The sequence below is a fragment of the Candoia aspera genome, chromosome 3, assembly GCF_035149785.1.
Source record: "Candoia aspera isolate rCanAsp1 chromosome 3, rCanAsp1.hap2, whole genome shotgun sequence".
NCBI lineage: Eukaryota > Metazoa > Chordata > Lepidosauria > Squamata > Boidae > Candoia > Candoia aspera.
In genome coordinates this window covers 124,810,853-124,826,236 of record NC_086155.1, presented here as the reverse complement: position 1 = coordinate 124,826,236, position 15,384 = coordinate 124,810,853, and the positions used below count along the sequence as shown (strand labels likewise).

At 39.4% G+C, this 15,384-nt stretch overlaps 1 protein-coding gene across 1 annotated transcript in view; it reads left to right on the top strand.

Annotated features, from left to right (window-relative positions):
* The first annotated feature begins 1,361 nt into the window (after positions 1-1,361).
* Positions 1,362-15,384, top strand: part of RETREG1 (reticulophagy regulator 1) — a 50,304-nt gene continuing 36,281 nt past the window's right edge. Inside the window, exons 1-3 of the mRNA XM_063298760.1 lie at positions 1,362-1,699; positions 3,979-4,085; positions 4,583-4,613. Of these exons, the coding sequence (XP_063154830.1) occupies positions 1,500-1,699; positions 3,979-4,085; positions 4,583-4,613 (338 nt within the window). The 5' untranslated portion in view covers positions 1,362-1,499. The remainder of the gene's footprint in view (positions 1,700-3,978; positions 4,086-4,582; positions 4,614-15,384) is intronic.

Here is a 15,384-nt window from a genome sequence, read left to right as displayed (position 1 = left end):
AAGGACCGTTGACTCAGATCTGTCTTTGATGCTCTGTAGACAAGTCTTTGGTTTATAGATTTTGGAAGACTTGTTTCTTTGTGAGCAAAGAAAAACACTTTCAGAACTGGGAGATACCTCATTATAATCTTGTTGCTTAATGGGAAAAGCTGCCATCCTGGTAAGAAAGAAAAGGGGCTTTCAAGTTTACGCCACTGTGCTGGAACTGATCTCACAGCTTGATTGGTAGCCATCACAATTTGTTACAGCCATTTGATATCTTACAGGAAAATCAATGTCTTCATTGCCACAATCCTCATAGATCATGTTAGAAATCACTAAAGATTACAAAGAAATACTAAACATGGGGTGCTATTGTCTACTGAGGTAGGAAAAACATGACACTAAAATTCTTCTGTGACAAAATTAAAATATCACAAGTAATTAGTTTTAACTGATACAGGCCTATTTGTAAGTGTACCTGTTAGAGGATTTATCATACATTTGACAACAGTAATAAGGTAGAATTAGCCTGCCTTTTCTCTCCACCCATCCTGGATATATTCCCCAGTGAATGAAACTAGCATTTGATGAAAACAACATTGAGAAGTTGATGTAATGCAATGCATGTGGCAGCTTCCCCAATCTCAATCAGTAGGGGGAAAAAAAATCTTCTGCCAGTAGCCTTTGAAATGATACATCAAATATGGGGGCTGAGACAAATCCTTGGTAAGTAAGATTATGGAAAAATGTTAAGTAAACATTTTGAGAAAATGAGGGTAAGCAACAGCAAAAAAGATACTCGTGCACGCGGCATGCACTTTTTAGAATAGTACGCATACATGTGTAGGTAGATTTTACAAAAAGAGGTGGACAAGAAAATCGGTGGGGATCAAGGGAAAGGAGAAACGACTGTTTAATCAGAAAAAAGGAAAACAAACCCAGTACTAACTGGAGCGCTCTCACATCTCTGCTGGAGGACATCGCCAGCAACTTCTCATTTCTCTGGCCTATTAAGTAAATATACGGTCTCTTCGCAAATCCTTCTCTTCCTCTTCCAGACAAAGCAATAAATCTCGCCGTCTCTCCAGCCGCTCGCTCCCTCGCGTTTCTAATGCGTGGGGCGTCGCTTCGACTGGTAATGTATTCGTGGCATCAATAACGCCCTCCCCAAATTTGCCGCCGGCCTTGGTCCTCCCTTTTCTCAACGTGTCCCACTCCGTAGTTAGATACGCACACGTTATTCGCACGCCGCTCAGCCAAATCTCACCTCCACCCCACACGCGCGCCGCTGGCCCTGGGAACTGACCCCCTCCACTCTTCCTCGTCTGCACCCCCTTGCATACTTGGAGACCCTCGCCCCAAGGTAGCCAATCACCAGGACCTGCTAGCCCCACCGGTGGCTTCTATTGGCTCCTGCCTGCAAAGGGGCGGAATGCTAGGCTTGAGTATGCCCGGATGTTCCCAAGCATCCCCTGGCTCGCCTCCTCTGGTTTCTGGTATCGGGTGCCGTAAGCGACATGGATGGCGGGGAGGAGCAGGTGGTATTGCTGCCAAGCCCTCAGGAGGGGGCCCGGTTGGCGACGGCGGAGAAGAAACAGGAAGAGCAGGGCTTTGAGCCACAGCCGGCTGCTGAATATTGCCTCGTGATGGAGGCGCTGACTTGGAAGAGGCCGTTCTGCACCCTGGCCAGCTTCCTCTGCGCCAACCTGCTCTTCTGGTGAGCGACGCAGACGCGCATCTCAGTCCTCGGACGGTTCTTTTAGACCCAAGTAGAATTTTGCTTTTTCCTCCTCCTCCTCCCTCGGCCCGGTTTCTCGCCCCTCAGCGGCTCCGCTCTACCATCTGTTTCTGGGCTCAGCCAGAAAACGTGCAAGGTCGCTGTAAAGAAAATGGTGCTCCTGCGCGTGTACAGAGTGAATGTTAGGAGGGCTGATAGTGTTGTCTGGTCCAGGGATATTGTTGCCAACAGCGGCCGGCCAGATACTTCCAAGGAAAAGAATGAAACTGGTAGACTTGTTATCTGTGGGCAGGTTTCAATATGTTGTCACTGCTAATACTGTAGCTACTTGGCATATCTGTTTGCTTAATCCTTAAAAGCCATCTAAGCTAGGGCCTTCACGTCATCATGTAGCAGTGAATTCAGTAATTTAAGGCATAGTAGGAACGATTTTTTCCCCCTTCCCTTCCTGGAGGAACCACAACTGGTTTCTTCATATTTAGGGAGAACAGCTTTTATAGTAGATAACTTACTTCATCCAGGTAGATTTGAATTCTGTTTGAATAAACAGAAATTTGTGCTCCATGTTCCTTGCTATTTCTGTTTGGCAACTAAGAGCTTCTGATCTGTTGTTTTTCTTCTGCATGTCCTCAGTGCTTGATCGTTCTATTTTCTTTCTCTTCTCCTCCTCCTTTAAAGATGGTGGTGTTGCAAAATGTTTCCCTAGGGACATTTCTGATGGAAAGAATGGAAGCCCATCGGAATAAGTTAATGATGGGGGGGGGGTGAGGAGAGAGAATAAGTGGAAAAATTGCTAGGAGCATAAAATAGTAATTGGCAAGGAATGCATTGTAGAAGGGGAAGGTGAATCAGCTGCAACTGGATGATGCTAGGAACATCAAAGTACCTAGAGAATGTTTAAAGGAAAGGAGGAGCCAAAACTGACATGGAAATATGAAATATAGAAAATAGTTAGAGATTCTGCATGTGATCATTGGTTGGTTTTAATCAGTAGGGTGGAGGGCAGAATACAGGCACAGCCATATGTAAGCGAAGCCACACCTGTAGCAGAAGCCAGAGATAGGCGGAGGAAAGTAATAGCAAAATAAATGCAGAGCAGAGCTGGGAGGGGACCTGTGCAACAGCACAAATATATCCTGTAAGCTTCATGTTCCTGCTCCAGTAGCATTCAGGTGCACGGAAAAAGGCAAACAGTGACAGTACAAAGCAGGAGCTGGGGGGAGAACCACATAGCACTATAATAAAGGTTTTCTTTGAACCCACTCTTTTCTCCCAACAAATCTTCCCCAAGAAAAAGGCAACTTGAGCTTGGTAGCATTAAAGAAAAAGTGTTTGGACAACACCCTGAAGCACAAATTAGCTGACATATTTTAGCACAACGTTGTGCAAAACCATCCATAAAACCATAAGGTTGGTTTATGGCTCAAAGTGTTGTGTTATTCAAACCCAGAAAATTAGATTGAATCAACTACTGATCCCTTAATCATAGGTTCACAGGTCATGTAACACTAAGCCAACTTTTATTTGACAGATATCTTAAATGTGATAATGTAGTCTGGTTCACATAATGTAATGCCATTAGCTTTGTTCATAAGGTACAGTGGGTGGGCTTGCACATCACATTACAGCTAAACCAAACAAACTTCATGATGACATAGTGTGATGTGTGACTTTTCTCACTGGCTTTTAAAAAAGATGTGGCTTCTGCAGACTGAAATCTAGAGTAAGTTAAAAAAATAGCATTTAATTTTCTGCCCTTCCTGACAAATTCAGTAATTCTGCTACCAAAAATCACAGGAATGGGTATATAAATAATTCATTGCTTTTGGCATATAAAAAATGTTACTTCCTTTTTTTGGGAGGGGGGTTTGGGGAGGAAACATTTTTTTGTATTATAAAGTTTCTTTAAATTATATTACATTTCACACATTTGCTTAATGGCAACACAGCACAGAAGGTTGATTTTTTTGATTAAAGTTTACAAGCAGGCTAGTCAATATTTTTGTGCATTTTAATTTGCAAGAATGTTACAGAAGTCAATTAAAAAAACTAAGGAATCTATATATGTGTGTCTAACTACAGTCAGTCCAGAGACACCAGAATTAAAGAAAAGTTGAAATACATTAAATTCAGTGTAAAATTAAAAAAAACTTTTTTTAAAGTTGATTTTGATTCTTGGTGACTTCATATAGCTTTCTAGGCAGCAAGACATTTTAAATTTGCTCAGTCAAATGATTCTGATACTGATTCTCTTTTAGGTTTCTAGCACTAACTCCTTGGAAACTCTATCATCTGGTTTCACTCATACTACTTGGTATAGTCTTTATGCAGATGATGAAGGCATTGGTGCTGTCCAGAGTAAAAGGTAAGGTTTTGCTTTTCTACCTATTTTAGCATGTAAAATTATATCAGTAATGTCTGGAAGCCAATCAGTATCACTTTGTCTGTCTAATTTAGAAATAAAGGTTCTGAGGTAATCTGCCTTGGGTGCTATATAAGTAAAAGAATTGCTTCATATTGTGATGAGATAATTTATTGGCTTACTAAGGGAAATGCCTCATATCAACTAATTTATTCCAGAATATAGTCAGATGTCAGCTCCTAAATTATCAAGATCATATTCATGTAAGCATGTTTGAGAGCTTGTACATGTTCAGCAATATTTTATTTCTTTTGCTATAAGAGTCAATTCCTATATTGCATTTATATAGCTTAATTATGATCTGAAAATGAGTCACGTGTGTGAGAGAGAGAGAAAGGTTGCTAAGAGTCAACACCAACTTGATAGCACATAAGAAATATATTCTAGACCACATAGGAAAATGCCTTTTGCATTGATTATTTATCCTATTTTGGTTTCAGGTGCGCAGTTATGGCGAAGTCTCACTGACCAGTAAGTGCTCCTGACTGACACCTACCTAAATCTTTATTTTGCCAAACACTTTTAAGTATCAGAATTTCCTCATGATACTCAGCTGAAGAATGGATTTGGGCTTCTAATTTTTAGAAAACTTTCTAGAAATGTTATAAATATTTTTAATCAATTAATTTGCCAAAGAGCCATGTAAATTTTGCCCAGATTTTGCCAGTTCCACTTCCATTAAATCTTATTCTTGGTCCATCTGATCCAAAGATACAGTGTGAAATATCCAATATCACTCATGACCTGGTCACCTCATGGATTGACTACTGCATTGTGCTCTACATGGGGCTGCCTTTGAAGACCCGGAAGCTTCAACTGGTCTAAAATACAGCAGCATAAGCAGTGATGGGCATGCCTTGATATGCCCATATAACATCTCTGCTTTGTAAACTTCACTGGTTATCAGTTTGCTTCCAAGGTGCTGGTCACTACCTATAAAGCCCTATATGGCATAGGGCCTGATAACTTGAGGAGCTGCCTGTCTCCCATAATATCTGCCCAGCTGATCTTATCCGGCAGGGTTGAGGCACTCCGGGTTCCTTTGATTAAAAAATGTCATCTGTTGGGACCCCAGAAACACACCACCTCTGTAGCATCACCTGCTCTCTGGAATAAGATTCCCACTGAGATTCGAACACCCCCACCCTTCTGGTGTTTCAAAGGGCCCTGAAGACCTAGCTCTTCACCCAAGCCTTTGGCGAGGGTGATTGAAATCCCTTTCTTCTTTGTTCCCATACAGTTTAGTCATTTCTGCCATCTTTATTCTGTTTTTGTTTTTTGTTGGTTCCTTGTTTTTAAATGGTTTTAACAGTTTGTAAACCGTTCAGTGTCGCTGTGAGTCAGGCAGCATATAAATTTAGTATCAATATGTGGCAGGACAGGTTATGCCCATATTGCAACCACCTGGGATTGCTTTCCTCCCTTTGTTACTCCTACATCCCTCAGCATAAGGACGGCAGGGCTGCTATTAAAAAGCCCTGTGTTTGGAACAGCTGGGTGGGTGTGTGGGGGAGAGAAGGAGGTAAGAGGCAGTGAGGGAAAAAGTAAAGGTTTACAGAAACACGCCAGAGAACAGGAGATTGTCCTCTAAAAGGAATATTGTATTCAGGAGCAGAATTGTAGTAGAAGTGTTAGTGTGTAGTAGCTATTGCAGTAGAGTTTAGTAGTTATAGCAACAGGGTATTAAACAGTCATAGTTTGGTGATATAATGTATTAGTTAGGAATAAGCACTGCTTAGAGTACTTGTAGTAATAGAAATATAGGTCAGGAGATAGGAAATCATATAATGTATTAGTTGGTCACTTAGATAGGCAGAGCACTTTTATACTACAAACAGTTGGTTACAAGTAAAGTACCCCCAAATATAAAAGGGGAGAACCAAAGTTCTCATGTGCGGTGTCTTATTGGGAAACGTCTTGGGGTGAGTCTGAGTAAACAATCCCTTGGGTATCAAATGAACCTGTGACACAATACAAATGTAATACGAAAGGATGTTTGTACACAATTTCTGATTTCCTTCTTTTAAGAAATCCTAGATGCTAAGGAGCACCTGCTTCTGTGAAAGGTAGTCTGAATAAACACTTGGTGAATTTTCTTTTGCTGTTTTCCTTCATTGATGATTATTTTGCCTATGCTGTAATGCATTTAAGAACCTATGTTCCATTTGAAATGTGAAGTCAGCACAGATGTTATAGTAATAGACACATCTAGATAGGAACGGAAAAAATACCCATCTCTATATCACCCTTTACTTTTATCTCTCATTAGCAAAATAAGTAAGATTAGTGAATTACTATATTTTCTTCTACCTTCCTCTGAAAGAGTTGGGCAGCATGCAGAGTTTCTGTCCCTCATGATAGAATCACAAGAAATATGTTAGGCTCAGAGAAATTGCAGAGCCAAAGTTGTTTAGGATGATTCAGCTGAAATGATGTTTGATGAAAAGATATTCTCCATATGTCTAAACACCTATAACTGCTGTAACAAACTGGCTTTTGAATGAATAGAATGATGTACCCTCTGTTAAACAGATAGCAATATGAAAATAGCAATTTTTGGTCTCACACTCTGTTTATATAGCCTTATTTATTTATTTGCAATTTATACACTGTTCGATTCCAAAATTGCTCTGAACATCTTACAACGATCCCAAAGTCAAATAGAATTGGAAACAAACCCAGTGATAGTCAGTTTCCTAAACATTGAAACATCAGAGAAAACAATACTATAACAGCAACAATAGCCTACTGCAGAGAGGGGACCCACCATGCCATGAAGCCCCAGAGGCTTTCCAGAATAGCCAGGTCTTGGCAGCTTTCTTCGATGCCAGTAGGTGTCAGCCCTTCAAGGTAGACCAGACTAGGAAACCAAAGTTATGAATACTAATACTACTTTTATTATAAGGTTACATTAACAGACGCTAGTTTGAATGTGCCTCCCCCCTTCCTCCTGTTATCTTCAAGAGAACTAGGAAGGGTCAAGTCTGAGATGCTTTCTCAGATTACATTTCTGTCTTGAACTCAGATTTCTTTTATCTGTCTTGGTTGTGGCTCATCCTCTTGTTCCTCAAGTATATTCCTACTTCCCATTACAGTAGGGCTGATGCTGACCTGGAGCACTATTCCAAAGAAGATGGGTAGCTGCAGAAAAGAAACATCTTCCTAGTTCCTCACTGATAATGGCAGGAATTATTCAGGAATAGGACTCAGAGGGTGCCTTCCTTACTAATTCTTATTGGATTGGCAGAAACTCCTGGAAGTAGGAGGTTCTACAGATTCAGATATCCAGGTTCTGCAGATATCCTGGTTCTGAGCCATGTAAAACTTCAAGGTGACAACAGCCCCTTGAACTGCACTCCAAGGACAACTGTAATCGGTTCAACTTTTGCAGTAGTGCTAATTACCTGTAATGCTAGGTACCTGGGCAAACCAGGTACCCTTAACTGCTCTAGCTGCTTAGCTTCTTTAATAGTCCATTTGAAATGACCAAGGCATGGGTGACTTTGAGCAGGGTCTTCTGATCCAGTAATCATTGTAACTCGTGCACAAGATGAAATTGTGCAACATTACACTCACTGTGGCACAGGTTTTCATTGTTAGATACAGTTCTTAAGGATTTGGAGATAATATATGCTCCATAACTCTAAAGCATTCTTGCACATGTTACAACCAATTGTGCTCTTGGTATAGAAATGTTGCTTATGCCAACTGTGTGGTGATCTGTGGATAACTTCTTTCTAAATTTTTGAAAACAACTCATTGTTTCATGTGCAATGTGTACTAACTCTTTTAACATTTCAGCTATATTTTGGCAGCATTCTTCTGATGAATAATAGGGGTTTCTGTCCCTTAGCCAGCCACAGCAAGTAACAGTTGCTGCCTTCCCTTCTCTGAGACAGCATTCCCCCAATACCAGATGGTGCCCAACTTTGTTAGATTTTGTAAAGCAATCAAGACCTAGCTGTTTCAGTGGGCCTTCAGAGTTTGAAAGATTGTCTTTGTCTCTTCTGAAGGATGAATGGATAGTTATTTCTAGGCATTAAAGTAGTCTATATTATTTTTGAGTTTTTAACCTTGTTACTGTTGAAGGTCTGTAAGCTGCTTTCAGTCTGGTATGACTGAAGCAGCATATAAGGCTACTAAAATAAATATACAAACAAATATGGATTACCATCTATGTAATCTTTTCCAAAACCACAGGAGCATCTCTGTGGTGGATTGTTGCCTAAGACACTGTTTTTAAAATACTGTATATTACAGGGAATGTGTACGTGATTGAGTGAAGGTCAGGTCTTCAGAAGTTGTCCGCTAGTTTTATCTTCCATTAAAAAAAAAGGGGCATATACTAGTGTAGGCAGTTCATTTTAGCTTCATTTCAATGCGTCTTTCAGTTTTTGGGCATAGCTTCTCTAATGCTGTAGCTGTAATATGTCTGTCGTGGGTGCATGGATGTACTTTCGTTATACAAAAAGAATGTGATGAGATTTATTATTTTGTTAAGAGTTTGGAGAGTTGCAATTCCCATGCATCTGAAGGATGTCCAAATATGTTTTAGGATCACATGTACCGCCTCCCTGTTTCCCCCATTTTCTCCCCTCCTGCCATACCCCCATCTCTATTACGTTTGATTCAGTATTACATGTCCACTGATGTTTTTGTGATTAATGTTATTAAGTGTTTAATGTCCAACTCAGGATTTGGAACCAATTTGGAACCAAATTTCTCTCTATTATTACTATTTATTTGATAATAATAGGCCTGCTGATATTTCTATTGCTTCAGAAAAAAATATTTCTTTTTCTGATCTCTTACATATCTGTTATTTTAATATTTTTAGTGCCTTTATTTCTTGGTATAATGTTACTGTTACAAAGTTTAAAAATAAATTTCCCCCAAAAAGAAAAGGAATAATTATTTAAATAATAATATTAATTATTATTCAATAACTATATTATTATTGGTATTAGTATTATTATATAATTACTCTTACTTGCATGTTAGTATCTCCCTGTGTTCTATTCCTACCATAATGGTTACTAATTTTATTGTATTCTAGACATTCTTCAATTAGTCGTTGTTCTGTCTTTTATCCTTTATATTGTTATTTCACACACACATTCTATCTCCTCATCAAGCTGTATTGACATTTTATCAACCAAGTGACTTATAAAAGAAATCGTTGGGGCAACAACAAACCCTGCTAAGAAATGACTGTATAGTGTCAAAGATATACTGTATATACATACCCAATTGTTGCTTTATGCATTTTCTCAGCCTTTTTTCTTGTTTGTCTTTCCTCCCCCATCCTATTTTTGCATTCTGCAGTAAACTATGTAGGATACAACTGCAAGAATTTTTTAAAATAAATTTTGTTTAGGATCTTGTAACCATCTAATTAATGTCTTTTGTTTACTTTGCACATGTCATTCACAAAAATTGCAGGTGATGAACCCTTCCAAAGATCTGTTGTGGGTACTCAAAAATGATAAGCATGGACAGAAGATTAACCATGTGATACCCTTCCAACTGCCCAGTATTCATCAGGAAAGAATAAAAACATTTAGCACATTATGCTGGATTTGTTTATAATTCTCAGCATAAAACAAGACCATATTCAGCCAAATACTGTTGCTGCTGTTCTTTAAACTGTTCTCAATAAATACTGGGGAAAGTAGGGTGGGAGGATCCCATTCCCTATCTATACTTTTGAACATCTGAAAATTATAATGTTCTTTTATTTGGAAGCATGGCAATTTGCAGGAATGGTTATTGAAAATACTCTTTTCTCTCTATTCCAAAGAATAAATTATATTCTTGGCAATTGGTGTGAAGTTCCTGTAGAGGGCAGTAAAGTGCATCAAATACTTACACAACACACTTATTTCAATCTACAGTTCTTTTTTTAACTTACTCTTATTCTTTTGGATTTTACGTAAGACTAGATTATAAATAATTCCACTGATGCCTATGACTGTAAGAAGATCACAGTTTAAGTATTAGATCCTCCTCTTCTTCAGAATCCTTTTGTAGTCAGAACTAATATGATACCTTCCAAGCCTTTATTATTGTGTTCTCTTACAATTCTTCACTTCTGTTTATATTCTATAAGAATAAGCAATATTAAACTATGGGAAAAGAGAAGGATACATATGAGTATCAGCTTGATCTAGTGGTTAAGGCACCAGGCTAGAAACCAGGAGACCATGAGTTCTAGTCCTGCCTTAGGCATGAAAGCCGACTGGGTGACCTTGGGCCAGTCTCTCTCAGGCTTAGGAAGGAGGCAATGGCAAAGCACTTCTGAAAAAACCTTGCCAAGACAATGCAGGGACTAGTCAGGCAGTCACCAGGAGTTAACACTGACCTGAAGGCACAAAACAAAAACATATGAGTTGACTTTTTTCATTTTGCATACAGGTAAAAATTAGTTTCATTGATAACCCAAATTGTCATGCAGCAGTAGTTTTTACAAGCAGGAAAAGTATGGAGGATTGAGGAGAGAAGGGTGGAGCCAGCATAGTCATTTCTGAAGAATACAGCATTAGCCTCTTGATCTTTACCTGTAGCCTCACTTGCCCAACACAAGCACTGGGTTACAAAACACTCTCTTTACAGAAGGCACAACATCCAGGTTATTATGATACTGGAGGGTGTGTTTTCCATCAGAACATCTGATTAGTTGCTAACTTTGGCAGGAATGTCCTGGCACAAGTTTATCACAGCATGTGAATGCTTCGGCAAAATAACATGTTTATTTTATTTCACAAATCTCTGCTTAAAGCCTGACCACGGGCAGTCTCGTATTCTGTGTGGAAATAAACTGTTACAACATATTTTCTGTGAACTGGGTGTCTCTAGTAAGCAGAGACACAGTTTGTTTATGTACCAAAAAACAGTGAACCTTTAAATAGTGAAATACTTCTGGCATATTCTGTATGTCCTTCCATGTCCTTAATCATACAACAACTCTGTCCTTGTTTAAATCATTAGCCACATTTCTGAAGCCCTTTTAACTTCTATCAGGCATGATAGAATTTACACAATGCAAATTCTGTTGTGTAGAAAATAATGTGCAACTTTTATAATTACCACTGTGTATGATCAATCATTTCATTTTATGATGTATATGCTACCCAAAAGTTGTATTCTGGCATATTATAATTATGTATTTCATGTTCCCAAATATAGCTCATTTTCTTTTAAGTATTTATATTGTATTAAGTAAATTCTTGGTAAAGGTAAAGGTTTCCCTTGACGTAAAGTCCAGTCGAATCCGACTCTAGGGGGCGGTGCTCATCTCCGTTTCTAAGCCATGGAGCCAGCGTTGTCATAGACACTTCCGGGTCATGTGGCCAGCATGACGACTCGGAACGCCGTTACCTTCCCGCCGAAGCGGTACCTATTGATCTACTCACATTTGCATGTTTTCGAACTGCTAGGTGAGCAGGAGCTGGGACGAGCAACGGGAGCTCACCCCGCCACGCGGTTTCGAACCGCCGACCTTCTGATCGGCAGCTCAGCGGTTTAACTCGCAGCGCCACCGCGTCCCTAAGTAAATTCTTACAGCTTACATAATAATGTTCCTGAAGGAAAGGGAAACAGTCTGTTTCATTATTATAACCATTAACTTTGGGAACACTTTTAGGGAAGTTTTGTGATATGAAAAAAACGAAGAATTTTCTTTAATTGGTCCACATAATCCAGTGGGGGAAAATGTCAAAGCAAACATTTTTCAAATGCTAAGGGAAAAAGTTTCTCTCCCTATCCTCATTCCCATCTTTTCCCATAAGTAGTGTGGAACAAAAGTGGGAAATATGATAACACCCCCAAAATGGTAACATTTTTTAAAAGTGCAACAATGCACACTACTAATACATTGGTTCTTAGCAATATGCTGATTAGGCTTGGATTCAGATTTCTGCAAAAATTCATTTCTCTGGATTCAGTCCATAAAGTGTAGAAATTGAAAAGAAAAAAAAACTTAGTAACATTAAACATCTTAATGAATTTGTGTATTGTAAGCAGCCTAAAGTCATATAGGTAGATTGCATACAAATGTTTGTAATAAAGTAAAGAAACAAAATAATGAATCCAGTCAAAACTTGCTTGCAGACATGTATCGACCCTATCTATTTATCTATCTATCTAGGATTCAGTGTTTGGTACAATTTACAACTGATGCTGCTCTACCATTCAGTATTGAGACCACAGTTTCATAATATCTTTTCTTTAAATCTCATAGTTAAATGATAAAATATATTCAGTAGTCTTAGATTTTTTATGTTTTTAAGGTAAGAATAAGGAAAGCATAAGAATAATTCAATTCTGATGGAGTGTTCCATTCTTTCCTCAAATGATCTAAAGCAGTGAAAACCCAAAATATTTTATTTTGAAACATGCTTTTTAATGTTTTTTACTTTCCAGGATCATGTACAGAAATACAAAAAAAACCAATTATACAATATTAAAGTAATGTACATAACAATATTAAAACCACTAACAACTTTAAAAGGCTAAATTTAAAAAGATGGGCATTGACTCTCTTCCTGAAAGCAGAAAAATGGGGGAGTTAGGTTTGTTTCACCACAGTTCTAAAGTGACGGTAGAGAAAGTCTTCTCATGTTTTTCAAAGGGGCCTCTCATGCACATGATAATAATTGGACAAAACAAAAGAGGTACTCCCTCACTTAGTCAGGTTCCAAGCTGTTCACAGCTTTAAAAGCTAAGACCGATATCAAAAATATTGGTCATCATTTCTCGTCCTTTTGGCTAAGATCAAGTGTTAAGACCAATACTTTGGGTTTTGTTCAGATGCTGCAATGTTGTAATTACCTGATCTGGTTAACAGCTTAAGTGCCGTATTTTCCAGCAACTGGAGCATCCTGATATTCTACAAAAGTAGCTCTACATAGGGCACATTGTGGCAGTCAGATATAACCAAGTCTTTGATTACTACTGCCATATTAGAATGGCTTCAGTTGGCAGCTGGTGTTGCTCTCCTTGAACAGTTGCCACCAGAAGGTTCAAGAATATTGGTAAGTCATGGAGTACTCCCAGGCTACAGTACTGATTTTTCAGGGGGTACAATCCTTTCTGGAAAAGGTTTCTCTCAGAACAGGTATCAATAGATACCTTGAAATTAAGTAAGGAATCAGTATTGACAGCACCTTACCCCAAAATTCTAGATGACCTTCACCAGCAATTTCATATACTGAATAACAAGAAAAACAAGTTAGAACAGCATGGGGATACTCCATATAATGGCCATAGAGTACAGTACCGTACCTTACCTTACCTTACCCCTCCAACATCATATCCTAGTCCTGGTGGAAAGACTACCAACATTACAATACAAAGTCCCCCAAAGCTCGCCTTGTCAGATAAAGAGTTATCTATGATTGATAGTCTACCAAATGACACTAGAATATCCAATATAATGCAGTATACCCTGTGGTATATTATTTAAGGTGTTGAACTGGCACCAGGTACACACAGGTTCAAGTCAACCCTAAGCCATGTTGTTGTTTATTCGTTTAGTCGCTTCCGACTCTTCGTGACTTCATGGACCAGCCCACGCCAGAGCTTCCTGTCGGTCGTCAACACCCCCAGCTTCCTCAGGGACGAGTCCGTCACCTCTAGAATATCATCCATCCACCTTGCCCTTGGTCGGCCCCTCTTCCTTTTGCCTTCCACTCTCCCTAGCATCAGCATCTTCTCCAGGGTGTCCTGTCTTCTCATTATGTGGCCAAAGTATTTCAGTTTGGCCTTTAATATCATTCCCTCAAGTGAGCAGTCTGGCTTTATTTCCTGGAGGATGGACTGGTTTGATCTTCTTGCAGTCCAAGGCACTCTCAGAATTTTCCTCCAACACCACAGTTCAAAAGCATCGATCTTCCTTCGCTCAGCCTTCCTTATGGTCCAGCTCTCGCAACCATATGTTACTACGGGGAACACCATTGCTTTAACTATGCGGACCTTTGTTGTCAGTGTGATGTCTCTGCTCTTAACTATTTTATCGAGATTTGTCATTGCTCTTCTTCCAAGGATTAAGCGTCTTCTGATTTCCTGACTGCAGTCAGCATCTGCAGTAATCTTCGCACCTAGGAATACAAAGTCTTTCACTGCTTCTACATTTTCTCCCTCTATTTGCCAGTTATCAATCAAGCTGGTTGCCATAATCTTGGTTTTTTTGAGGTTTAGCTGCAAACCAGCTTTTGCACTTTCTTCTTTCACCTTCATCATAAGGCTCCTCAGTTCCTCTTCGCTTTCAGCCATCAAAGTGGTATCATCTGCATATCTGAGATTGTTAATGTTTCTTCCAGAGATTTTAACTCCAGCCTTGGATTCCTCAAGGCCAGCTTGTCGCATGATGTGTTCTGCGTACAAGTTGAATAGGTAGGGTGAGAGGATACAGCCCTGCCGTACTCCTTTCCCAATCTTAAACCAGTCTGTTGTTCCGTGGTCTGTTCTTACTGTTGCTACTTGGTCGTTATACAGATTCTTCAGAAGGCATACAAGATGACTTGGTATCCCCATACCACTAAGAACTTGCCACAATTTGTTATGGTCCACACAGTCAAAGGCTTTAGAATAGTCAATAAAACAGAAATAGATGTTTTTCTGAAACTCCCTGGCTTTTTCCATTATCCAGCGGATATTGGCAATTTGGTCTCTAGTTCCTCTGCCTTTTCTAAACCCAGCTTGTACATCTGGCAATTCTCGCTCCATGAACTGCTGAAGTCTACCTTGCAGGATCTTGAGCATTACCTTACTGGCATGTGAAATGAGTGCCACTGTTCGATAGTTTGAACATTCTTTAGTGTTTCCCTTTTTTGGTATGGGGATATAAGTTGATTTTTTCCAGTCTGATGGCCATTCTTGTGTTTTCCAAATTTGCTGGCATATAGCATGCATTACCTTGACAGCATCATCTTGCAAGATTTTGAATAGTTCAGCTGGGATGCCGTCGTCTCCTGTTGCCTTGTTATTAGCAATGCTTCTTAAGGCCCACTCAACCTCACTCTTCAGGATGTCTGGCTCTAGCTCACTGACCACCCCGTCAAAGCTATCCCCGATATTGTTATCCTTCCTATACAGGTCTTCTGTATATTCTTGCCACCTTTTCTTGATCTCTTCTTCTTCTGTTAGGTCCTTGCCATCTTTGTTTTTGATCATACCCATTTTTGCATGGAATTTACCTCCAATGTTTCTAATTTTCTGGAAGAGGTCTCTTGTCCTTCCTATT